The sequence below is a fragment of the Phyllostomus discolor genome, chromosome 10 (genome assembly GCF_004126475.2).
Source record: "Phyllostomus discolor isolate MPI-MPIP mPhyDis1 chromosome 10, mPhyDis1.pri.v3, whole genome shotgun sequence".
Taxonomy (NCBI): Eukaryota; Metazoa; Chordata; class Mammalia; order Chiroptera; family Phyllostomidae; genus Phyllostomus; species Phyllostomus discolor.
The window spans coordinates 43,937,570-43,965,456 of record NC_040912.2 but is presented as its reverse complement, the minus strand read 5'-3'; the positions used below and the strand labels follow the sequence as shown (position 1 = coordinate 43,965,456).

The 27,887-nt window shown below is 32.9% G+C and overlaps 1 protein-coding gene across 6 annotated transcripts in view; it reads left to right on the top strand.

Moving 5' to 3' along the window:
* PHTF2 (putative homeodomain transcription factor 2) overlaps nt 1-27,623 on the top strand; it is a 134,768-nt gene extending 107,145 nt beyond the window's left edge. For 3 of the 6 annotated variants that reach the window (XM_028525369.2, XM_028525367.2, XM_036010707.1), the window contains 9 exons: nt 2,567-2,785; nt 10,527-10,655; nt 11,891-12,163; nt 12,395-12,526; nt 14,665-14,751; nt 19,776-19,931; nt 21,003-21,098; nt 24,113-24,238; nt 24,921-27,623. In XM_028525369.2, coding sequence (XP_028381170.1) covers nt 2,567-2,785; nt 10,527-10,655; nt 11,891-12,163; nt 12,395-12,526; nt 14,665-14,751; nt 19,776-19,931; nt 21,003-21,098; nt 24,113-24,238; nt 24,921-24,941 — 1,239 coding nt within the window. In that variant the 3' untranslated portion in view covers nt 24,942-27,623. Of the gene's footprint in view, nt 1-2,566; nt 2,786-10,526; nt 10,656-11,890; nt 12,179-12,394; nt 12,527-14,664; nt 14,752-19,775; nt 19,932-21,002; nt 21,099-24,112; nt 24,239-24,920 lie in introns of those variants that run through there. The other 3 variants (XM_036010706.1, XM_036010708.1, XM_036010709.1) reach the window with 3 other exon arrangements.
* Nucleotides 27,624-27,887: the final 264 nt, after the last annotated feature.

Here is a 27,887-nt window from a genome sequence, read left to right as displayed (position 1 = left end):
GGTAATATTTATTCTCTATTGTCGATAAGATTTTCAAGAAAAGTAGCATTTGATGGAAAACAATGAAGAGACTATGGGCTTGGAATCAAACTATTTAAGTGACTTTGGAAAAATTATTTAACTTCTCTGAGCCTCAGTTTCTGCCAGTATAATGGAGAGAGGAGGAGAACAGGAGCATCAGATTTTTAGGATTAAATAAGATTATGTATAATTGCCTGACACAAAGCACTCATGTTATAAATGCTTATTTCTGTCAAATAAATAATCCTTCTCTTAATTTGATTATATGCTGTTTTAGCTATCTAAAGATTTAAAATAAGCAGAGCAAATTAAGTTAAATGTGTTCTTAATTTGAGCTGTTTTCTTTAATGCTGTAATTTCCTTTTTTTTTTTTTAGTCTTTATTCAGTAGTTTGTAATGAAATTCCAAGTGGCCATTTATTGCCTAAATATTGCAGGTAAAATACTGTTTGAAATGTAAGCTATTATAGACAATGATTTTTACACTATACATTTATAAATGGCCCCAGTTATTAGTCAGTATTTGGTAAAATACCTTTATAAGGAATTATAGGTATTTTCTTATTCCTGAAATCACCCATTAGTGTCGGTTAACAGTCATTGGGCGTTCAATCTGTTCTTTATTTATGTATCTGATTAGCAAGGCTGCATCAGAAATTAGCAATAGATAAGAAGCTAACTTTATGAAGAATATTAAATAAGCAATTACCGATTGCTTAGTATATTCTGTGCCTTGTTATCTTATGAAAACTGTTGTGATGAAAACTGCTTATGCTTCAAGTAGTCTGCTTGACGGTGAATTGGAAACGTTTTTGGAGGGGTTTTTTGTAAAAAAAAAAAACACACCAGTTTTTACCCTTTTTCTCTGTAATTTTTTTCTTTTTATTTCTTTATTCATTTTCTCATTCAGTTCTTTCAAAATAATTATATTTATCTCACAACTCTCCCACAAGTATTCTTTCACACTAAATATACATAGTTCCCCATTCTAATATTTATATGTTAATTATCAATAATATACCTCATTCATTAAAGATATTATCTACTGTAAGGATGGTTTCTGTTTTTTATATACCTATAGTATATTTGAGAGTTACAATTTGTTTGAGAATATGAAATACATGAACATTTAATTGACAGATAATATTGTAGATGTTGGGTAAGAAGACAGAATTTATTGTCAAATGAATATAATAACAACTCACTTCAAGGACAAAATGTTCACTCTAAATTGTGGACTTTAAAATAATATTTATTGAACCTCAGCTTCATACAGGTTTTTCTTAAAAGCAATAGTGCTCATTTAATTTTCAATATCTCTTTAAGGTAGGTAGTTTATTCCCCATTGGTATCAGTAGATGACTAAACTAAGGCTCAGAAACAAGGTAAGCCATCTAGAAAGGGATAGAGATGGTAATTTCTTGACAGTTTGTTGAGTATGCTTTAAAGGAGAGTAGAATTCATAATGAGAGGTAGGAACATAGTCAGAGGCTGGAGTGGCAAAGAACAAGCTGTGTTTAGGAGTTAAGGAGTAGCCCAGTCACTGGAGGAGAAAGCTCTTGTACACAGAATGGAAAACAAAGTCCAAAAGTAGCCATTTGAAGACCAGCATGCTAGGTGAAGGAATTTGACTTTTGTCTAGGAGAGCAGCAGTAGGAAGCTACAGAAGGGTTTTGGTCAGAGGAGTGAAAGAACAGCTAGCTGTACTTGAAGAAGGTTTATCTGGGAAGAGGGAAGTCCTTTTAGATAGGGCTCTCATAGCAAACAAAGTATGAGTGATACCTGGTGATAGCATGGAAAAGAGAAAGAGATAATTATAAAACATTTTAAAGATGAAACTGACAAATCTTAGTGACAAGATAGCTAAAAACAAATCTAAAATTTCAGTACACTTTGCTGTAAGGATGGCTGTTCTTTATTTGGTACAAGTTACTTTGGATTCATTTAAATTAAAATTTTACTTTATTTATTGTGTACATTAAAAATTCCTAGAAAAAAGTAAATTGATTAGAAATTATTTAACTTGTGTCTTTTAGTTTTTCACTTTTATATCATAGACTATCTCAAAAACATGAACTGGCATTTATCTTCATGGTATAGATTATATGTTAATTTTATGTCAGTTTATAGAACCTGCTGTTTGAGAAACAAAAACAATAGATAAGGAAATCTATTGTTGCTAGAAAAGACTAAGTAAGAAAACTCCATTAAACACATCGATTACAATGGGTGACTATGCAGTCCATATCAATTTAGGCTAGTCTTCGCCTACCTGAATTCTTAACTTCATAATAAAGTTTAAGAGAAGGCACAGCCTTTGCATGCAAAATAACACTTGAGCTGAAATGTGAAATTTTGATATGAGGAAATTTTGTTACTCCTTAAAAACTAATTTGCATTTTTAATGTTTTGCTACCTATTTCACTGTCACTTGACAGTGTATTTGTTGTTTTAGCAAAAAGTAGCAATATATGGTTCCAATAGAATCCTTCGAATTGGAAAGGGTACATAAATTGTATTAATGTCAAAGAATATCTTAATTTCAGGATGCCCCTAAATCGGGTACTAGTTGCAGCTCTCGCTGTTCAAGTTCCAGACAGGATTCTGAGAGCACAAGGCCAGAATCTGAAACAGAAGATGTATTATGGGAAGACTTGTTACATTGTGCAGAATGCCGATCATCTTGTACCAGTGAGACAGATATGGAAAATCCTCATATTAATCCATGTGTGAAAAAAGAATATAGAGACGATCCTTTTCACCAGGTTGGTTTACAGTGTTGGATTATGTGGGGCTATTTGTCCATCTCCTTTGAATGTATGTAAACTTTTGAATTTTATAGAAGTAAAGAAAAAGCTTACATTCAATTAAGATAACAGTCCTATAATTTTTTTTTAAACTGTGAGCTGTGATCTGACTTCACTGGAACATAGAATTTCAGTATTTATGTTATGGTTGTATTTTCATCTTGCAAACTTATGTTCCTGAAAAGCTCTTGATAAATGGAGTTTTGTAAATCCAATTGTGTTTAGGTGCAATAGTCTTTTACTCACTCAACATACTTCATGATCAGATTTAACTACATCTGTGGCCTTAGCTTTACCTGTAAGATTATAATTCACAAAGGTATATTTCATGAATATCAGATTTGTATCTCCAAGTGCCTATAGTAATGCTGTCTAATTGAAATATAATGAGTCACATATGTAATTAAAATTTTTCTGGTAGCCTCATTAAAGATGTTTAAAAAGGGGAAATTAATTTTAATATCCTTTCTTTAACCCAGTATACTCAAAATATCACTTCAACATGTAACTAATATGAAAAATATTAATGAAGTAGTTTTTATTTTTATACTAAGTCTTCAAAATCTATTGTGAACACTTAGAGTACATCTCATGTGGACTAGCCTCATTTCATGTACTCAGTAGCCACACAGGAGTAGGTATACCATCTCGGACAACCACAAGTCTATGGGACATCTTCATTTGAATGTCCCAGCAGTACCTCAGATTTAACCAAGCATACCATCTTCCCCTATAAATCTGTTTTTCTTACAGTACTCACACTCATGATGAATGACATCTCATCCATCCACTCACTTGTCTAGAAACCTGGTGGTCATTTAAAATCCTCACTCTTCCTTACTTCTTTCTCATATTCAAGTCCTCCTGAAATCCTAACAATCAAATCAGCGAGTAAACTCTTAGAAATCCAGAGAGAGAAGGGAACCTCCTTAATCTGATCAAAGGTAGCTATCAAAGAACTTTCTAAAACCCTACATATTTCATGATAAAATTTTAGGAGCATTATCACTGCTTTTTCTATCAAAATTCTACCAGTATGCTTGTTTATTTGTTTTCAGTTGGACTTGGATTTAAAAGTTCACATTAAAGAATAAAATGTGTCAATAGCAGAAGCATTTTTGAAGAACAACAAGGACTTTCTATACCGGATGTAAAAATTTACTTTAATGGTATAGTAATTAAGATAGTATGGTATAGGCCCTGGCTGGTGTGGCGCAGTTGACTGGAGAGTCATCCCATACCCTAAGGGTTACAGGTTTGATTCCCAGTCAGGGCACATACCTAGGTTGCAGTTTGTTCCTGGCCTAGGTGTGTACAATCCCCAATTCAGGTGTGTGCAGGAGGCTGCTGGTCAATGCTTCTCTCTCGCATCAGTTTCTCTCCCTTCTTCTCTCTCTAAAAAGCAAAGAAAAAATACCCTTGGGGGGAATTTAAAAAAAAAAAAGATAGTATGATGTAGGCGTATGCGATAGACTGAATGTTTGTGTCCCCACCAAAATATATATATATGTTGAAACCTAATCCCTAATATGATCATATTTGGAGATGGGGTCTTTGGAGAGAAATTAGGCCTTTGAAGGTGAAGCCTTCATAAATAGGATTAGTGCCATTATTAAAGAGGCCCCAGAGAGCTACCTTGTCCCTTTCACCATGTGAGATTATAGCAGAAAGAGGGCAGATCTCACCAGTCACTGAATCTGTTGACACCTTGATGTGTAGACTTTGTAGCCTCCAGAACTGTGAGAAATAGATTTCTGTTGTTTCTAAGCCATCCAGTCTGTGGTATTTTGTTATAGCAGTCCAAAAGAGACTAAGACAGCATATAAACAAATAAACTGATGGGTCAGAATAGAAAACTCAGAAATAGATATATGCTTATATGGATCCCTAACATATGGCATAAGTGGTATTACAAATCAGTGGACAAAGGATATACTGTTCAGTATATGGTTGTGGGTCAAACGATTATCCATACATAAAAATTTATTCCAGATAGTTCCTAAAAGGAAAAAAAATACTTCTAAATATGAAGCAAAACTTTAAAATACTTAGAAGGAAGTATAGGAGAAAAATCTTTGTTTCTTCGGGTATGAGAAGAATTTTTAAACAATATAAAAAGCACAAGCAAACAAAAAATTAGGGGATTGACACATTTGAATATCTTAAAATGTAAAACTTGGAACTACAAATTAAGCCATAAATAGTTTTAAAAGACAAGCCACCCATAGTGATAGAAGATATTCCCAACACATTAACTATCAAAAGTCTTACTACACAGAGCACACAAAGAACTTCAACAGATGAACAAGTAAAAGACAAATGACTCAGCAAAATGGACAAAGGATGCAAACAGGCTATTCCCCTAGAGGGCTAATATATAATAAGTAAAAATGGTTAGCCTTCTCAGTAATCGGGGAAATGTAAATTAGAACAAGATACAATTTCATATTGATCAGATTGTCAAAAATTATTTAATCTGATAAATTTCAGTATTGGCAAGAATGTGAAGAAAGAACTCATTCTGTGCTGATGTTAATTATGAATTTGTACAACTACTTTGGAGAGCAGTTTATCATTATGTAGGAAGATTGAAGGCCTGCATCCTCTAGGACTCTTTCATCTGTAAGGAAACCGTAGAAGATGGGCACAAGGAGACATATCAAAATAATTTTTATGTGCATGATATTGAAAATGAAAAATAATATAGTAGCCAACAATAGAGTTAATACATCATGATTATATGATAAAAGAATATAGCAGTGAAATGGAATGAAAGCTTTATATGTTGAAAGGAATAAATTTTGTGAATTGTTAATGAAAAAAGCAAGTTGTAGAAGTATACATACAGTATACCATTTATACTAAGTTTTAAAGTGTGAAAGACTATATTATATATTATTATGGATAAAACCATATACAGTAGGAGTATAAAAACATACAAGGGAATAGTAAACAAACTTAGGGCAGTAAATCCGGAGAATAAAAGGGAATGAAGTACAAAGTGAGTTTCAATTTTCCCTGTAACATTTTTTTAATTAAAATATCTGGAGCAAAAAGAGGGAAAGTTAAAATATGATAAAAACCTGTTGTTACACTATCTGGTTGAAACATCTCATTTTAAAATACATACATTAGTTTTGGCATTGGTTAAAGGAAAGTGTCAGGGAAAGAAGCTTTGCTACAGGGAGTTTGAGGAATGAGGAATGAGGTTTAAGAAGTACAGTTGGGAAAGTTTGGAAAAAAGGAAGTACTAGTTAGATGAGGAAACAGAGTTTTAGTCCCCACCCCCTCCTAAAGATGTGAAATATTTGAGCACATATGTACATAGGAGAAAACCAGTAGGGAAGAATTGAAGAGGTACAAGAGGAAAAATTGAATGATGTTAGGACTCTGGTGGGAAAGCATAATTAGGAAGCCTGAATTTCTCTTCAGCAGGAAGAGAAATACATCTGTTGAAATAGGAGGAAAAGGAAGAGTGCATGAAGCAAGTAAGATGATGGGAGAGTTACTGCCTGATCTCTATTCTGTGAGTGCAGGAGTTTAGTGGGTCTGTTAACAAGTGGATGATAGGATAGGGGACTTGCGGATGATGAAGTCTTGAAGTTATCATTTGAGGGAAATGGAGATAGTAGCGAGAGAGTATATGTGTCAGTGTAGTCAGTGCCAATTTAAAAAGTCACAGTGTCACATTGTTGAAGGTCCAGTAAGAATCTGAAACCATGAATTTGTAGTTGCTCATTCCACACAGTTGTGTGATACTCTCTAGAATATAGTCATCATAATCATAACAGCAAACATTTAATAAGTATTTACTACATGCCAGGTAGAGTGCAGCGTAATCTAGATTCATTATCTCATGTAATCCTCACAACCTTTGACAATGTGGTTTATTTTTTTATTTTATAGATGAGAAAATTGAGGCCCAGAACTAAGTAATGCACCCAAAGTCACACAGCATAGGTGCTCACTAAACAAATAGCTGTTATTCAAGAGACAGGAGAGGGGATGATATATATTCATTGAAATAATGGATATGCTAAGAGTCTAGACATGTTAGACTGGGAAGGAAATGAAACCAAGAAGAGATTGGTAGGTTGAAGGATAGGTGTGTTCAAGGAAACAAGTGTTTTAGAATTGAAGGTTTGAGAGACCTGGTGAGATCAGAGGTGTAGTTAAAGACTCATTTTAGAAGTAAAGAAATTCTGTGTGGTAACAAGGTCCAGGTTGTGGCCATGGCAATAACTAAAGTTCCTTGGAATTTAAGAAGTGAAAAGGCAATGAACAAGTAATCAGTGTGAATAGGGTTGATCCATGAGGATGAATGTGCAGTTATTTTTTTGCATATTCATCCAAGTCACTGAGGATAACACCTAGAATTGAGGTTTAAGAAAATGCCTGTGAACTGTTTTCCCAGAGATATCATAAGCTGCACAGAAGCAAGGACCATGTGTTCTTTTGATCATTGTTGTATTGTACAGTGTCTGGTACATGGTAGGTGTTTAATAAATAGAAGTTGAATGAATGAATGAAATGAAGTAAAAAAAATTTAAAGCATGGTAATTAGGTCTTTCCTAAATGATTAAAAATTGTTTTTAATGAATTTATAGGATTTATAGGATTTATAGGATTCATTAAAAAAATCCTATATAGAACAAATGTGCCCTCAATCTTTCACATCATTCTGCTTATTTTTTGGTAAGATAAAGATTTTAATGTTCTACTCTCCATATTTAATTATAAAATTCTAGTTTTCCATTGATTTTACTTTGGGATGAAAGACTTGATTTTACACACATTTGTTATTCTCAGACCTCTGAAAAATAAGCTCAAGTTTTCAGTTTTACTAGTAGCCATGTAATGGAAAATAGTCCTCTTTAATGAAAAGCTATACCAGGTTTTTGTTTCTTACTAGGTTTGGAGGGCCCTTTTTAGTCTATCATAAAGACTGAAAAGCCCCTCATGAAGAAACACCGAGCTTTTGCATCGGTGTACTTTAGTCAAATTTGTAGTTTTGTTTTATTTTCTTCTTAAATAGTAACTGAAACATTTCTGCAGGGGAAAATTTCCTCCTCTAGTAATGGCTGAATAATTAATAAAATATAAAGCCATATTTAAGTGAAATTCATTTTTTGGTGGGAAAAGCCAGATTTTAATAGAGACAGCTCCCACAGGTGGAAACTCCGATAAAGCAGTTTTCATGGAGAATTTATTTGAAATAAAACCTGCCACCATTTAAGTGTTATGGTTTTCAGGCAATTTTGGTTGAACAAGGAGCTAAAGCAGTTAAGATTTTGAATGAGGATAAAAACAATCATTAAAAGAGTTCCAAATTTCAGTTTGAACATACGAAGAAGAACCTATGTGATAAAATTATAAAACAGTATTATTTGCTCTGATGCTTTTCCTGAGCCTTTAAAAAAATATTTTATTGTAATGCTGCTCTCCATACATTTAGGCAGTACGTTTCAAGAAGACTTTTTCAGAATACATACATTTGACAAACACACACACACATATGTACATTTGACAAATACACAGGCATGGGTTTTTTAATTAACTCTTTTAAAATCACCAGTTTCTAGTTTCTCTCTTATCTAATGCCTTTTTTTGGCTTTCTAGAAATGGGAAAATGATGAACAAATATAGTTAGAGTAACTGGGAAGGTAGCTAGGCAAAATGAGTACAGTCGTAAGGAGAGTGAAGAACTTCATGATTTCTCTTTCTGTCTGTTGATGGACCCTTATGGAATTGATATTCCTTGCTTCATGTAACTGGAAAACTTTTAATTCACTGTTACAGACTGAGTTAAAAGAAGGGGAGGGAGGGAAGGAAAGATTTGGGTGGGGAGAGAGAGACTGTGTCAGTGGCTGAAATCTGTGGTTGGTTAACTACCAGAATTTCATAGTTCTTAAGTCTCTCCAGTAGTGAAATACATACCATTAAGGCTAATGTATATTAAAATACCATGTCTTTGGAGCCCTGGCTGGGTGGCTCAGTTGGTTAGAGCATTGTCCTGATACACCAAGGTTGCGGGTTCAGTCCCTTTTCGGGGTACATACAAGAATCAACCAATGAATGCGTAAATAAGTGGAACAATAAATTGATGTCTTTCTCTTTTCCTCTCTCTCTTTTAAATCAATAAAAAAGTACGATGCTCTGTCTTTGGGAAAGATAAATTTTTAGAAGAAACCTTTTGATAGTCGAAGAGCTACATGCAAAAGAGCTTTGCCAGTAGCGTGACTACTGGCATGTGGTTTGCCTGTAATTATTCATGAGTTTTTATGCTGTTTATAGTAAACATAGTATATATAGTTTTACATAAATGAAATTAATGAGGTCAGAATAATAATTTCCCTCATCTGCTTTCTTACATATTGTTGAACTATTATTTTATACCTTTAATTGTAATGAATCAGTGCAACTCTACACACACTAGAGTAAAATATATTCCTTAAATTTACAGGAACAGCCCTGGCTGCTGTGGCTCAGTGGATTGAGTGCTGGCCTGCAAACCAAAGGGTTGCAGGGTCGATTTCCAGTCAGGGTACATCCCTGGGTTGGGGGCCAGCTCTCCCCAGTAAGGGGTGCATGAGAGGCAACTACACATTGATGTTTCTCTCCCTCTCTTCCCCTCTTTCAAAAAATAAAGAAATACAATCTTTAAAAAAATTACAGAAACATATCTTAATCCTATTTTCATCATCTTTGGTCCTCCAAAGAATAAATAAAAGTAGAATAGATTATTCTGTTCATTATTAGAAGTCATTTTAATGAAGTATGTTATAAAATCAATATAGAAATACTGTAAGGTCAACAAAGAAATTCATCCCATTCTGGGTCTAATCTTTTAGCGTTAACTTCTGTCAGTATCTGATAATGTAACAATTACCATTTCATTAATTGTGTTGCTATCTTTAATCCCCAGCTATCCTGTTTTGAACTTTTATTCCTTTAATTATAGATCTAAAGCAAATAAAAAGCTAACGTAAACATCTGATCCTTTGTATTAAAGCTTTCAGTTTTTCTTTTTTACCTTTTTTTTTATTTCTTGAAACTTTGAGAAACACTTTATATTACTTGGCAGAGTTTTTCTAGTTCTGTGTGCTTCAGTTTGCAATATTTGCTCTGAGGAAAAGAAAGCTAAATTGATCCTTTGGAGAAAAACAGAGTAAAATATCAGAGAAGTAAGTCAAATGTTAGGAGTAGGTGTATGAGGAAGAGTGTCTTTCAGGATGATATTGTATCACTATTTACTCTTTCAAAGAAGTTCATATCTCAGTGGTCATATTTTTTGTATTGAATGATCATAACTTGAACTATTAGTAATATGAACAGTGTGATATCCGTTTGTCTTTGAACATTAGTAGCTATGTAGGCAGATCACAACTAAGTGCTTTTGCTGACACATTTTTAGAATATTTTTGAACAACATGTTGCCTAATGTTAGAGAAAGTTCTTTACATATTTTTATTACTGGAATATCTTAAGAAAAGATTTTAGTGTCATTGAATTCTGTGTGTATAGATACATACATGGCTATGTATAGCTATATATGTTCTATTTATAAAATACAAATGCATTAACCTATTTGTTTTTAGTACAATATAGTTAAAATTGTGTGTATATAGTATATACATGCATATGTTTTATTTATGAAATGAGATACACATATTCACCAATTTCTATTTATTTTTTATAGAGTCATTTGCCCTGGCTCCACAGCTCCCACCCGGGATTAGAAAAAATAAGCGCTATAGTTTGGGAAGGCAATGACTGTAAGAAAGCAGATATGTCTGTACTTGAAATCAGTGGAATGATAATGAACCGAGTGAGTTTTTAAATTTTTATTCTTTTAGTTCAAGGATAAAACAGTGATTATTAATATTAATATACTAAGTACTAGAATGTTATGCTTATAACCTACTCACCTCGTTTATCCAACTTCAAAAAAAAGTCATTTGTAGTTGACTTTGTCATTGATTTAAACAGTGATTTGTCAGCAAACCACTCTCATCTTTTATCATTTTCATTCTTGTGACCAAGAATAGATACAATCTAAAATTTTCTTCTTTTATATTATTCTTTCTTTTGCTTTCAGTGGATCAAACTGAAGAGCTGCTAGATATTTGGAAGTTTTGGTGAAGATTTATTTTTCTTTATCATCCTTCCTGCCTCATTTATTTATTAGTGCCCAGACATAAAAAAAATGCAAAGAAGAAAATTCATATTAATACTTGCTTGCCTAGTTAAATGTATAGAAGAAATTCAGCTAAGGGTAAACATCTTGAGTAGTTGAGAGTAGAGTACAAATATTGTGGATTTTAATTTCAGTTTCTATTACAATTTTTTTTTTATCAGATCATTGCTACTTTTAAATTTTTACCTGACTCCTCTGGACAACCAGTCACAATTTAACTTCCATTTCTAAATTTCATATGTGTTGTTATGCTAGAACTGTTGTACACACTTTATGTAGGACTGGAATTAAAATAACTTAGTGTAGAAATTGATCTACTTTCATATCACTGTAAGCAAATGAAAAACTATCAATAAGGAATCTCTAGTTGGTGCTCTACATCTTTAACTATTGGTGAACTTAGCAAGTCACCTACATAATATATAAAATGATAAAAAGTTAGCTAGATAATATTTAAGGTTTTTTCCAAGTTCTGCCATTCCTATATTTTTCAATGATTTAACTTCTAGTTTCCTTTTTTATAATTACTTTACCCTGTTTTTCTAACTTTTGAAATAATGAGATACATAGAATTTTTTTAACATCTGGGTAAGACCAAGATAGTTAATCGTTTTTGCATCTACTCAATGAATTAGAGATCTGATAATGAACTGTTTTAAAAAACTGAAGAAATAATGACTTACTTTTTATATGTATTAGGCTCTCAAACTTTGAGTAAATTTAAATTTTATTACTCTTGTATTAAAACTAATATATTTTAACAAACCAATTTAATATTGCTATAACTAAAATCATGCTTAAAATGAATTCATTTTACTGTAGGTGAAATTCGTGTAAGTTTTTTTTTTTCCTTTCTCTCTCTAAAGGTGAATAGCCATGTACCAGGAATAGGATACCAGATTTTTGGAAATGCAGTCTCTGTCATCCTGGGTTTAACTCCATTTATTTTCCGACTCTCCCAAGCTACAGACTTGGAACAACTCACAGCACATTCTGCTTCAGAACTTTATCTGATTGCATTCGGTTCTAATGAAGATGTCATAGTTTTTTCTATGGTTATTATAAGTTTTGTGGTTCGTGTGTCTCTTGTGTGGATTTTCTTTTTTTTGCTCTGTGTAGCAGAAAGAACTTATAAACAGGTGGGTATATTATAGACTTCTGAATAGAGAATATTTTATCCTTTTCCCAATATTCAAAGTATTCCTGAAATATCTTAGTATTTCATTAAATTATTTTGATCTGCTAATTCATTTCTTGTTTTGTTTTTATAGTACTTAACCAAATAAAATCATAACAATCTATATTTTGTTGACTTTTGTTTTTCTTTGGTAATCTTCTTCAAAATTAATCCTTACCTTTATCTTTTTTAGCGCTTACTTTTTGCAAAACTCTTTGGACATTTAACATCAGCAAGGAGGGCTCGAAAATCTGAGGTTCCTCATTTCCGGTTGAAGAAAGTACAAAATATAAAAATGTGGCTATCTCTTCGGTCCTATCTTAAGGTAGAATAATAGTGATAAAAGTACTCTTAATGTGCCGGCTCCCTCTCAGAGTTCCCCTTTCTTTGTCAGTATGAAGGTATGTCTAGATGTGTACTCACATACATACTCACATAATGCTGTGGGGCCATACTTAGTATTTTTTGTGCTCCATATGCAGAAATCCAAAGTAAATGTTTAACTGGTTCTTTATAGTAAAGCACCTGAAGTCTAAAAGGTATAAATGAATTTGAAGTAGATGATTCAAGATGATTGTCCTAAGTTTATCTTTGTTCTCTAAATCTTTTCTACCTGGGATGGTTATCACAAGCCAGCAGAGGGAGCCCATTGCTTAAAAAAGAATCTAAAAAAAAAAATCTGAAATCAGAGTCCCTTCAATGAAGTGACCTATTACTATTTAAAAATATTAGCTTGCCATTCTAAACCATTCTTTTAATTCTGTTCTTTTTCTTTAATCTTTTAAAATAACTTCCCTAATCATGGAGGTAAGATACTAAAAAAAAGACCTCAGGTGGGAAATGGGAAACTTCTTAATTAATTTTGGGAAAATACCTCTGAAGATTATTTCTTTGTTGCATAAAGTAGCAATGAATTTCATTATATAAGTTGTTGACCAAATATCCTCCAACATACCTAGATCTTTAATGCTTTTTATTTTGAAGTAACATTGAAAGAAATGAAAAATGTTTGTACTCTTTGTCTACCCTTCTATTTAATATATTCATTGTTCTGCTTATTTAACTTGTTAAATTCAACTAACTTAGTCTCCACTGGGAAATGCTACAAATTGACATAGATTATTTTTTCTCACTGTGACATTTCTGTTATACGGAGGGATGAATAAGTCTTCATTGCATGACTTAGCAAGAAGCCATCCCAAATTTCCCTTCTTTATCAACTCTACATAGTATTGCATTCTTTTGTATGTTGATTAATTTGTTCAGAAAACATTTAATGTTAACCACATGCCACCCACTGTCCATGAGATAAAATTCCTTACCCTTACACTTCAGTGACATTAAACCCCAGACCTGGAATTAGCCTTGGAATTTACTTCCCTCTTTTGCATTTCCAACACCCAGTTTATCACCAGTTTCCACCCTTTCTGTTTCCATAATATGACTTGAATTCATTTACAGTATTTATATTTATCTCTATTTCCACCACCCTAACTGGAACCAATTTAGGCCACTGCAGTTGCCTCTTAACTGGCCTTCCAGCATTCATATTTCCTCCTTCCAATATTTTCTTCAGTCTGCCACCAGAGATCTTTTTAAAAAATGTAGATTTGACCATATAATTCTAAAACTTTTTGAAGGTTCTCCACTGCTCTTAGGATAAAGATCACAATCAAATAGGGCTTGTAATGCCCTTCACGACCTACTAGCTCTTGCCTGTCTTTTCTTGTCTAATTTTGAAACACTTTTCCGTACATTCCAGCCACACAGACTTCTTCAGTTCTTTGAATGCAGTATAGTTTTTCTTGTTCTGTGCTCTTGCACATGCTCTTCCTTCTGCCAAGAATATTACCATGTGCCTTCTTACCCCTGCACCTAGTTTGGTATAAATACCACTTTCTTAGGAAGATCTTCCTAGGCCCACACAATCTTGTATTTGGGAGTTAGGAGGGTTGGCCTGGAAAGATCTCTCTTAAGGAGTGACTCCCTACCAGTTTTCTCAAAACAACCTATACTTTTCCTTCATAGCACTCACCACAACTTATCACATATATCTGTGCTTATGAGATTGATGTCTGACTTCCTACTGGTTCCTGTGAAGGTACGGACTGTGTCTGTTTTATCTTCTGTATTTCCACCATCTAGCACAGTACCTCATTCTGAGTAGGTGCTTAAGGAACATTTATTGAGTGAATAATTAGTGTTTGAAAAAATGAAATATGTTAAGAATTTAGAAAGTTATGCTAAGAATTCCAGGCTATATATTCGCTATTTTCACTGTGTTGCAAATCCTCAGGAAATAGTAACCCTTTATAATTTAAGTTTATCTGACAAATGAATTATATTTTAAACATTGTAAGTAATGATCAACCTTTAGTGATGGATCAGCACCTTAATTGAAATCATGGAATTAGCTGCTAATTAGTAAATACATTTAAAAGTGTTTTCCTTTTTATCCCCCAGCGTCGAGGTCCTCAGCGATCAGTTGATGTAATAGTTTCTTCTGCTTTCCTGTTGACTATCTCAGTTGTATTTATCTGTTGTGCTCAGGTGAGTTAACTTGTTTTGTGTAGAAATTAAATAATCAGAACTATAAAGATCCAGCTTCAGAAGGTTTTCTAATAATAAAGTAATAATATAAGGAAGACTAGTTACACAATTTTGAAATTGGCTTTTTGCAGTTTATTTTTTTTTTCAGTAGAATAAATGAACACATCTTACTCATTTCTGTATCACACTAGTGGCTAGGCTAGCATGATACATCTAATATTTTTAGATGTTTATTGATTAGGCATGAATATCAGTTTTTCTCTACAGTTCACTTGAATATCTTTATTTCCCCAAACAAACTTATGAGTGACTATAGTTATGAAATTGTTTCGGACTATTTTCCATGAATCTCTGCTCTATTCACGTTTAACATTAATTATTTTATATCTGAGTTGTCATTGTGACTTAACTGTGTCATGTCTGTAAAAGAATTCTTGTTGACCAAGATTAGTCAGGAAACACAAATGTATCTCAGGATATATTTTGTACTATGAAATTTAAACTTTTGCTTTAAGTAATATGTCATACTAGATCACCTGAAAATTCTTCTGCTTTAAAACATTATATAATGCTAGAAAAATAAAACCCAGCTTTTTAATAAACATATTATATACATATCTGAGTTTATAAGACAGTAAGGGACCAAAGTGAAGATAAAACTGAAAAACAGAGCAATTAACTATATGTGTTAATGCTGTAGGATAAAGAAGGGAGGTACATTGTCAATTTTAATATCCTAGAGACTTGAGATTTTTATGCCCACGTGAGGACAGAAGATAAGGCTTCAACCTGCACATGTTCTTACACATGCTTACGCATAAAACCAGAACCTCAAAAGCCTGTCATCTCTGTGAAAAGGTAGAATAAGAAAAGCAATCTGGCCACCAGCACAGGAAGGAGATAAGGAAGCTTGTCTCTGACTCTGCCTGAACTCTGGCGAGGAGGTAGGGGAAAGTCCTAAGAACTATAGATCTGCACTTACTACAGGTTCAGGTTCAAATGTACATTATAGGTCTTGTCCTGTAACCCCTGTTAATATAAAAAGTAGTTCTTGGTTTTGCTTCCTAGCAAAACCAAGACTGTTCTGGGGTATGTGACTTCAATCTAAGACTCACAAGATATTTCACAAATAAAGCCTCTTCAGGTTTTAGAACACATGAAGAGGCAGTGCATGAGCACATTAACAGATCAATAAACAGCAGGAATAGATCTCCATCTACTTCAGATAATAGACTGATCAGATAGAAACTGTAAGATAAGCTTGTTTTAAAGGAATAAACACATAGATAACACTATTAAAAAGATAGATTTCAGGCCCTGGCTGGCGTAGCTCAGTGGATTGAGCGCAGGCTGCGAACCAAAGTGTCACAGGTTTGATTCCCAGCCAGGGTACATGCCTGGGTTGCAGGCCACGGCCCCCAGCAACCACACATTGATGTTTCTCTCTCTCTCTCTCTCTCTCTCTCTCCCCCTCCCACCCTTCCCTCTCTAAAAATAAATAAATAAATAAAATCTTAAAAAAAAAAGATAGATTTCAAAGAGGAACCAAATAGTACTTCTGAGAAATAAAAAATATGGCATTGACATTAAAAATACAACAAACAGAACAAAGTAGATTGAAAACAGATAAAGATAGTGAACTTCAAGAAGCGAAAAAATTACCCAGAATATAAGACAATGATAAAGAGATGGAAATACAAAAAGGGGATTGAGACAGGAGATCCATTATTCATCTAACGGGAATTCTAGGTGGAAAGAAGAGGGAGAACAATATTTGGAGCAATAATGGCTATGAGTTTTTCTGAATTGATGAAAGACATTAATTTTCGCCACACTTAGACACATCATATGGAAACTGTAGAACACCAAAAAGCAAAGAGAAAAATCTTAAAAGCAACCAAAAGGAAAAGACTGAATTTTGTACTCCCAATTTCTAATTACATCTCAATCTTTTCTTCAGGGTTTAATTTCCATGTTCCTGAAATGTATCTGATTTTTTTGTCTCTTATAAACATAATATCTATTTATTGATAGCAACATGAAACATCATAATATTGAAAGGTCTTGAATGTAAAAATATAGAAAAAGACAAACACTACCCAAGAGAAAGCTGGTAAACTTTCATTAATATCAAGTAAAATAGACTGTAATCAAAGAAGCCTGACAAAAATTAAAAGAATAATTCATCAAGAAGGTCAGTTTGTATGCATGTGATCCTATAACTTCAAATATATCTGTTATAGCCAAAATCAGTAGCACTGTAGTGAGAAATTGACAGAATACCACATTGGGAGGTATCAACACTTTTTTTAGTAATTGATAGATTAAGCAGATAAAAAATATAATGAAGATATGTATCTAAACAAGATAGTCACTTTTATTCTAAAATTGGAGAATACATATTCTTTTCAGACATAAGGACAGTTATAAAAACTTTCCTATGTTCTAGGCCATAGGTTAATTCTCAACTGATACACAGACCACTTGATTTAGCTGTAATACCATTAGAAAATAGTAACAGCAACAAAAAAACTCATACATTTAGAAATTTTAAAACATAAATAACATTTTAAAAGAAAAAAGCAGAGCATTAAACTGAAAATACTGGCACAGATGAGGATTTTTTCAAAAGAATATTGGTAGAAGTTACTTTATCTCATTAAAGTTAAAAGCTGAGATCAACAGTTTTGTAGAACTACATAATTTATTGAAATAGACTCAAAAAAAGTAATTGAAAAACTGAGATCTATAACCATAAAGCAATATTGTTTCAGTAGTTTAAAAATCTACCAACAACAAATACCCTCTAGACTCGTGCGCTTTTACAGGTAATCCTAATCTTACACAAAATAATGAGAGAACAACTGCATATTTCCCCAGTTCATTTCTTGCATCTAATATAACCTTGATATCAACACTAGAGAGATAATATGAAAATGGAAAACCATGAGTAAATTTCCCTTATTAACTTAGATGCAAAATACTAAGATGATGAAGCCAGCAGTTTAATAACAATAAATACGCCATGACCAAGATAGTTTATTCCTGGAATGCAAAGATTTTCAACTTTAGAAAATCCATTGATTGCCCTGGCTGGTGTGGCTCAGTGGATTAAGTACAGTTCACACAGTCTTGTGAACCAAAGGGTCTCCAGTTTGATTCCCATTCAAGGCACATGCCTGGGTTGTGGACCAGGTCCCCAGTATGGGGCATGCAAGAGGCAACCACACAATGATGTTTCTCTTGCTCTGTCCTTCCCTTCCCCTCTCTCTAAAAATAAATAAGTAAAATCTTTTAAAAAAGGAAAGAAAATCTATTAATCTAATTTGAATTCCTTTAGTTGGTTAAAGGAAGACACATCTTATCATTTCAATTGATGCAGAAAACAAATTGGTAAATTTCAGTGGAGATTTATAATGCAGTGACTGGAAAGTACTGTCCTTAATACGATAAATTGTATCTTTCAAAAATTGGAGCAAGCATTGTACATACAATACTCATTACCTTAGAGGTGTTCATTTTAAAATCAGAAATAAGACACAACCTCTCTACCACTTCTAGTCAGCATTTTGATAGAGGGTACTAACCAGTGAAGACAGGAAAAAGAAATAAATGGATATAAATATGAAAAAGGAAAAAAACAAAATCATAGACTATATGATTGTATATATAGAAAATCCAAGTGACTTCACAAATTATTAAAAATATGATACTTTTTTAGAAGATGAAGATTAACAAAAATGGTTACATCAACATTAAAAAAAATCAATTTTGTTCTTTAAGCCAGAGATCAGCAAACTACTTCTATAAAGGGTCAGTTAATAAATATTTTAGAATTTTGCCTGACTCATACACTTTCATATATTCTTCTACCCTACCCCCACCCTTAAAACTTTACATACTACAAAAAAATACCATAATGACAAAATGTAGTCTGAGGAAAAATATTGGCAAAATATGTGACTTAAATGGCATTGTTATTCAGAATATATAAGTAACTTCTAAAATCAATAAGAAAAGCAGGCAAAAGAGGAAAAGTAGATATGAAATAGAAAAACTTAACTTACAGAAGAGGAAACCCAAATGATTAGTACACATGAATCATATACATTTTCCCTAAGAATCAGGAAAAATAAAGTCAAAAAAGTAAGAAAACAATGTACACGTATCAGATTGGTTTAATAATACCAAGTATAGGCAAAAATGAGGGGCAAAGGAAACTGAAAACACTGCTGAGAGTACAAATTGGTACAAACAACTGTTTTAGAGACAAATTCATAATATCTAATAAAGTTGAATATGCAAGGACTCAGCAATTTTATTTTAGATATTAACTTCTAGAGTAAGTCTTACATGTGTGCACAAAGAGAGCATAACAGAATGTTTATTGCAGTGCTTTTATAATAAGGAAAGTTAGCAACAAAATGAATGTTAATGGATAGAGGAAGCCAATATACTATACTTGATTCTTTCACTGTAATACTTTATAGGAGTTAGAATGAATGAGTTTGAGTTTTATGTATCAACATGGATAATTCTTGAAACCAAAGTTCAGTGGAATAAAGGGCAAATTGAAGAGTGAGGTGGACCTGATAACACTTACAAATTCTAAAATATATATAAAATAAGACAGTTTAAAGATATACATGTAGCTAAATTATAAACTGCAAAGAAAAGATAAACACAAAATTTATTACCCTTACAGAGGGGATAGAGAAGGAGGAGAATAATTAAGGAAAAGTTTAAAAGAACTTCAACTGAACCGTTTATCTTTTATTTTTCAATAATCTGAAAAATATTGCAAAATATTAAGATTTGACACAAATGGGTAGAGGCCCCATGGGTTTTGATTACATTATGCCCTATACTTTTTTTGTGTTTGAAGTATTTCATAGTATATATGAAATGTTTTTAAAATGTAACACTACATTCATGATCAATTTGTATGAAGTAAAATGTTATTTTCTCTTAAAAGAATTGTTCAAATAACATTGCTTCATGTTGCCTTTTTCAAACACTTTTAGTTGCTTCATGTGCATGAGATCTTCTTTGATTGTCATTACAATTGGGAACTGGTAATCTGGTGCATCTCCTTAACACTTTTCCTCCTAAGATTTGTTACCCTTGGATCAGAAACAAGTAAGAAATATAGCAATACCTCAATATTACTTACTGAACAGGTGAGAATGCATGTTTATTATAAGTTAATGTCTATGGTGTACATATGAAACTAAAATGTTTTCTTTTTTTATTTTTTTATTTTAATCATTGTTCAAGTAGCTTTCTCCCTTACACTCCCAATCCAGCTCACCCACCCAGCCCTCCCCACCTCCCTCCCATTACCACCCTCCCCCTAGTTTTTGTCCATGTGTCCTCTAAATTTGTTCCTATAAGCCCTTCCCATTCTCCCCTGAAATTCCCTCATCTCTCTCCTCTGGTCACTGGAAACTAAAATGTTTTCATTTACTTCAAGTTATTGAGGAACCTATGGTACTAGGTTAAGACCATTTGTTATAAAGTAAAACTTGAAATTTGATAGGGCTCAAGCCTTTCTTCAATGTTTCTGCCTTGATGCAGAATTTAAATCTAACTTACTGTTTTTATGTCCCATTTTCACTTAACAAGAAGTACTATTTATAGAAATGATGGATTTTAAACCATTTGTGGGATATGTTTGCTTTTCAGTATAGAAGCGCCATGTTTGAATGAGTTTTTATTCAATAGAAAGGATAAACCATAATAATGTTGATGGCTAACTTTATTTTGTATGAATTTATTTAATGTTTTCTTAATCATTTTATAGAAGTTATTCAAAGAAATGTATTGCCAGTGACTTGTTGAGTATTTTTGTCAGGGATAGTTTGATTTTAAAAAATGGGTAACCTTGTCAAATGAGCTTGGTTAAAATGAAAGGGGAAAGTAGCAAACAAACCAATTGATTTATGTTAGCTATTATTTATTTTTTAGGTTGGTTTGGCTCTGGGTTTTAAAGTGTGTCACCTTTTAAGTAATGATGTCCAGTTTTCATTGCTTGTTACAGCTTTTAATTATACTTTAGAATTTTAAATATTTTCTTATAAAATAAATTTAATGTAGGAAATTTGGAATATACAGTTAAGTATGAAGAATATCAATATTAATATCAAAACCAGAGAACTACCATTAACATTTCAGTGAATATCTTTTCATTTCTTTTAAAAATAAATACTACAATTTTAAATATTTTTAATTTACTTTTATTTTTATAAAAGATAAACCTATACTTGAAAATGGAGAAGAAACCTAACAAAAAAGAGGAACTGACACTAGTGAATAATGTTTTGAAACTGGCTACTAAACTGCTAAAGGTAAAAAAAATAGATATAATGTAGAATATGCTGTTCTGACATTATATATCTCTTTAGTTTGTAGATCCTGCCTTGTGTTTGGTTTTTATGATTATCCACATTATTTACAAATTATATTTAGCATATTTGCATAATTTACATTTTATTTCACATTGTAAAACTAAACAAAATAGTCCAAATTATTTTTATTATGAATTTTAAGACTTTTAACAATGTTTAGAATATTGTAGCATTGGCATCTTAGAAGTTTTTGCCCCCTAAAACCTAAAACAGATTTCAAAAAATAAGATTTGGTGTTAATTTGGAAATTTTTTTCTCAGAGCAGTCTTCTTGCTTGGGCTACATTAGCTTAAAAAGTAGTAACACATAATCATTATAATATGTATCACCAATAAACACTTATATTTTCAAATCATTTTTGGTAATAATTAAAGAGAATATAATCCCAGTATATCTGATCTCATAATAATTCTTTGGAGGTAATTTAATAAAATGTTTTATAGTGTTAGTAATTCTTAAAGGGAATTTTTTTTTAAATTCTCAATTTCTATAACAAATGAATATAATTCGTAGACTTGTTTATAAGTGTTCAGAAAATAGTATGAAATTAGTTGTGTCAGTGTTTTGGTTAATTCAGTGTTATGTTTAATTCTTTGAAAAGTATTAATTTGGTATAGACTGCACCTGACAGTATATTAGGCATTGAAAGGGTTCAGAAGAGGACGGCGGATTTGTTTGATACATGTATATTGAATATTTTCAGAGTGTAGGCACTAGGCTAGACAGGAAGAAGCTATAAAGATGAGATTTAAAAGCAGTTTCTAAGACCTGGCTGGCGTGGCTCAATGGATTGAGCACAGACCTGTAAATCAAAGAGTTGCCGGTGGGATTCCCAGTCAGGGCACAAGTCTGGGTTGCGGGCCAGGTGCTCAGAAGGGGGTGTGTGAAAGACAACCACACATTGATGTTTCTCTCCCTCTTTTTCTCCCTCCCTCCCTTCCTCTCTCTCTAAAAATAAATAAATAAAATCTTTTAAAAAATGAAATAAAAGTGGTTTCTATCTCAGCAGAGAGAAATATAAAAATAACTAAAATACAAAGCACGACCGCATGACTCTTTTTGATCATACACAGTCTTTTAGTCAGAAACCTAGGACTTAATATAAATTGCTCCTTCTCTGTCATTGTTCACAGCCAAGAAATTCTCAGGCACATTGTTTCAGCCTCTCACATATCTTCCAGTTCGCCTTGGCTGGTGTGGCTCAGTAGATTGAGCGCTGGCCTGCAAATCAAAGAGTTGCCGGTTGGATTCCCAGCCAGGGCACATGCCTGGGTTGCCCGCCAGGTCCCCAGTAGGGGACAGGTGAGAGGCAACCACACCGATGTTTCTCTCCCTCTCTTTATCCCTTCCTTCCCCTCTCTAAAAATAAATAAATAAAATCTTTTTTTTTTTAAATCTTCCAATTCATCCCCTCTCCCCTATCAATACCACCCTAAGTCAGACCCTCATGTCTCTCAGTTAAGCTTTAGATCTACTGAACTCTTAAGGCCTTCCTGCTTCTGGTTTCACTGCTCTCATCCATCCTCCACATTGCTGACCTGCTGACCTGGTGATCTTTCTCATGTGCACATGCAATGTGCTACTCCTCTAATTAAATTCCTTTAGTGCCAGTCTGTAAATACAGTCTGCCTAAAGGATGATCCTTACTTACATAAGTAGCTAGTTTTTTAAGTTTGAAGTAATTCTTCCTTTGTACTTGACTCTAAAAATGCTGAGCAACCTCTAGCAATTCAAAGGTAACATGTTCTCAGATGTCTTGATAGAACACCTACTCTCCCTACTCACTAAGTTTTAGGAGCACCTTCCTCTTGGCCCACTGCCTTTTATACATACCTCTTTTGTGGGACTCTGATAGTTTAATTATTTATTTGCAGGTCTATTAGACTGCAAGGTCCTTCAGCACAGAAACTGAATTTTAACTTCCCAGAGCCTAGTACAGGGCCTGGCCTAAAATAGAACTGTAGCCCTGGCTGGTTGGCTTAGTTGGTTTAAGTGTCATCCCACACACCAAAAAGGTTATGATTCGATTCCCAGCCAGGCCACATACCTGGGTTGACAGTTTGATCCCTGGTGGGGATGCATACAGGCAGCAGCCAATCGATGTTTCTCCCTCACGTCAGTATTGTTGTTTTTCCTCTTTCTCTCTTCCCACACCCCCTAAATTCAATAAACATATCTTCATGTGAGAATTTTTAAAAGAAGAACTTTAAATGTTCGAATCAGTCAGTTAATTCATGTATTAGAAAAGTAATTGTCTCAAAGAGGAGTTTTTACGTGTGTGTTAATATTGTTAGAAAATTGGCTAGTTAAATTTCTGATTCTTCTGCAAAAAGAGATTAAGTTCCTATTCTTACACTAAAAAAGTTCTCAAACCTTGTAGCTACAAGACCAATACTTTTCTTGTCATTCATTTGAGATAGAAGTTGGAGTTACAAATTTAGATTATAGTTTTGTTTTTTCTTAATTACAGTGGACATTCAATATTATATTAGTTTCAGGTGTATGCATAGTGGCTGAGCATTTATATATCCCCTGATAAGTCCCTGATAAGCCCAGTACCCACTTGACACCATACATAATTATTATAATATTACTATATCCCCTATATTGTACTTTATATCCCCATGACTATTTGTGATTGCCAATTTGTACTTCTTAATCCCTTCACCTTTTTCACCAATCCTCCTAACACCCTTCCCATCTGGCAGCCATCCATTGGTTACAGAATTCTTTTAAAGGACGTCACCTTCTCCTAAACAAAACAAAACAAAAACCTCTTAAAGTATATTTACTTATTTCAGGTTTAACCAAGTTTATCCTTTCTAAAACTATCCAAAGTTTATAACAGTTTCTTGAAACAGTTTTTTTAAAAAATTCTCATTGTATATTGCCCTGAATTAGTTTAACTGATAATTCTTAATGAATCTGGGCTCATGATTTTTTCCTTCTTCTAGGAGTTGGACAGTCCCTTCAGGTTATATGGGCTCACAATGAATCCACTGCTTTATAACATCACCCAGGTTGTCATCCTGTCAGCTGTTTCTGGTGTTATCAGTGACTTGCTTGGATTTAATTTAAAGGTAAGAACTTAACAGGTCTTTTTTCTTACTTAGTGGCCTGTTACATTTCTGTGACATTTATTTTACCCCAGCACTCTTTTACCACATGTACATGTCTCACATGTACAATAACCGAATCATTTTGATAATATTGTATATAATTAGTGAAAATAATTTCACACTTAATTTCAAATAATGATAAACATTCTTGGTTTATAATACTGTTGAAACTTCTGATTTGGAATAGTATTCATTACAAATAGGACTCTGTAAAATAAGGGGAAGTATTTCTTTTTACCCATATAATTTGAGTCCAATTTAGTTGATAGAAAAAGAACCCTATTTCTTTTTTCTTTTTCTCTTTTTGGCCAAAAGTTACATTATTTATCTGTATAGCAATGCATATATCCTCCAATATATGTTCAGCTGTTAGTGAACAAGGTATAAACTATTCACATTAAACCTGTTGTATACCTGTATTGCCACTTCCCTATAAAAGAAAGCAAGAGAAATCTGATTTTCACTTTACTTGTTTAAAGTGAGTTCTTCTTGACAATAAAAGATTAAAAGAGTTTTAAAAAATAGAACATAGACTTGTTCGTGAATGAAATTTAGATAAAAATAGTATTATGTGATATAATTTAATAAGTTGTGATATTAAACCTGGGTCTAATGATCACTACTTGTATTATTTTTTTACTAGCTATGGAAGATTAAATCATGACAATTCAGAGAAAAAGAAGATGTAGCCTCTTTTCCGGAATAAGAGTACCAACTAAGCTGCCTGAACGTAGTCACTGACTCTCTGCTTCAGGAGTCTCAGCTGGGAAATTGAAGTGTTTACATCACACTGTCTTGTGCAATTCTTATATTTATTTTACTTGTTCACTGTTTTTTACATTTACTTTAGTCTTTATATTTTATTTTTAGCATTGATGTATACTCAGTTGTTGATGAAAAGGGTGATAAAACTGATATCCAGATACTTGAGATCCTGGTAATTGTTCGTAAATAATTGACAAAACAACAAATCGTGAGAATAGAAGCCATTGCTAAGCACTGTTTCTCCATCAATGCCGTAAACTTGCCTTACTTGAGGAAAACTTCTTCAACTTTGGAATATTGCATTAGACTCAGCTAAACCCATAAAGCATTTTCTTCAGTAAATCAAGATCCAGTCAGTGTTTCTCTTGAACTATTTTGGAACAATGCCAGGATCTAAACTGATTAAGCTGCAGTTAAGCACCCTTCAGTATTAATATATATGGTATTACATAACAGGTCAACAAAGTGCTCTTTGATGATAAAACTCTTAATAGAGCAATAATTGTAAATGGTTACCATACTGTAAGATATTTTGATAAAAATTTACTAGTGATAAACTGTATTTATTTGAAACACTGGGCTGTTTGCACAGCTCTAACTGTGCATGCTCAAAATGTGCACTTTTTAAAATTGTTACTTTTAATGCGTTTCTTTATATGGGATATGTTATAGTGTACTAGGGCATGATATGGTATCCTTTTGAGTGAGGTCTATACTCATCTCACAAGTGAAGTGCCTATTGATATTACTAAAGTACATTATGTTTACTCAAGTAAAATAATTTTCTCCCCATGGTACGCTGTAGTGTATGCTCTTCATACCACACTCAAATGAATAACTTCAGAACCAATAAAATACTCCTCTTATTGATAGTTTTAAAAGTACTGTATACCCAAATTTTCAGAAGAGGCAGCTTCACCTCGCAAATTATGTCCTCTAAACTTAATCTGGTATATCCCCTCCCCCCATCACCACCCAATTATATAAGGGCTATTTTAGACGTTTTTAACCTGGAATGTTAACCCACCACTCCAACCCCCATTGCAACCCCCAGATAATTTTCCAAGTGTCCAAATGAGAATTTACTGTGTTGGCACGTTAGGTAAGTAGGGCAGATATGATGGTATTTTATTGGGCCTTGATTTTAAGTTGTTATATTTGTACAATCAAGAATATTTTAGAAAATAATTGAACCATGAAATGTATTTCAATTCTTTTTTAACTGAGCATCTAGTTTCTAAAACAAAAAATTTATTTGAAACAGTCTAGAATTTTCTTGGTGCAAGGTGTATCATATTGAATATCCTCGCATTTTTTAAATATTTTAGGGAATTTAAAATAATTATACAATTATGTATTTGATTGGTGCAGTTTTAATCCCCAAATCATAATCTTAAGATCGGGAATGTGTAGAGAACAGAGCCATGTCATGATGTCACTTTGTTCTTACCATTCCTTTTCATCAGCCTCACTTCAGCCTGTCTAGTATATTTTCTTCCTATAGAAAACAGCAAAAGCATTTTGTTTTATTTGCCTATGTTCTAATATGTTTAATAATGACCAAAGTGCATTCTGAGTTTTTTCAAGGAATGTATTACTGGAGCTTTAAGAACATACTTATTTTCTCATGTGAAAAATTAGGCTTTGTCTGATATGTTTCTTCTTCCTCTATTGTCTAATGTTGAGGTTGTTTTTAGGAATTATATTTTATAAACTTTTTCAAAATAAGGTACAAAGCTATTGAGAACTTAACATTTGCACAGAATATGTCAAATATATTTTGAGAAAAAAAGTACAGCATGAGTTCTGTTAGAATAAAAGAGGAAAGAAACTACTGTATCTCACAAAAAACTTATTTCAGAATGGAATTATTTTTGAGAAAAGTAGCTAAATATACTGATTTAGGAAAATGCTTGTTTTGGATTGAAGTTTATTTTAACTTGGAGTTGAGAGTTGACATTGAGTACCATATACCTCTCAACAACTTATTAATAATATGTTGAATTATTTCACTAATGTGGGCAACAATAAAATATAAAGGGAAAAAGTCATTTTAAGCAATTCCAGAACATTAATGGAACTGTTTTCAAAGCAGAAAAATTGGCATTGGCTGCCTTTAAGAATACCATGAATGTAAGAAATTCAAAGAAATTGTAACATATCACATAATATAGAAAAGGCAGTTCAAAGACAGAATTTGTGGCAGATGTGTGTTAACTACTTCTTTGCCACATGTATTGTATTTTAAAGGTTGAACAGCAGGTTTAAAATAAAACATTCTATGACTGACAGTTAAACTAGAGGTGTTTTTTTAAGTTTTCAGGTCATACACATTTCTATGGTAATTTTGTTTGACTATAGCCTAAACTTTAGTGATAGCTTTTAGAGTTGAGGGGAGTGGAAATACATTTTTTAAAACTTCCCAACATTTCAGATTTTGTTATGATCCTCAGAACATGAAAGCATAAATAATACATAGACAGGCCTTTATTAATGATGTTAGGACATCATTAATGTTTGCGTGTTTGTTTGTATTTAAATACAGAATACTGGCATATTAAAACTCATTGTCGGAAGGATAGTGGTGTTTTGTTTTTTAATTTTATTTATTTCTTTTTAGAGAGAGGGAAGGGGAGGGAGAAAGAGAGGGTGAGAAACATGGGTCGGTTGCCTTTTGTACACACCCCAACCTGAAACTGAACTCGCAACCCAGACGAGCAGCCTCTCACTTTCCAAATGACAACCAACCAACTGAGCCACACTGTTCAGGGCGGATAGTGGTGTTTCCAGTCAAAAGAATTTTCACATCAGTTCAACCTACATCATGGCTTACAATAAGATAGGT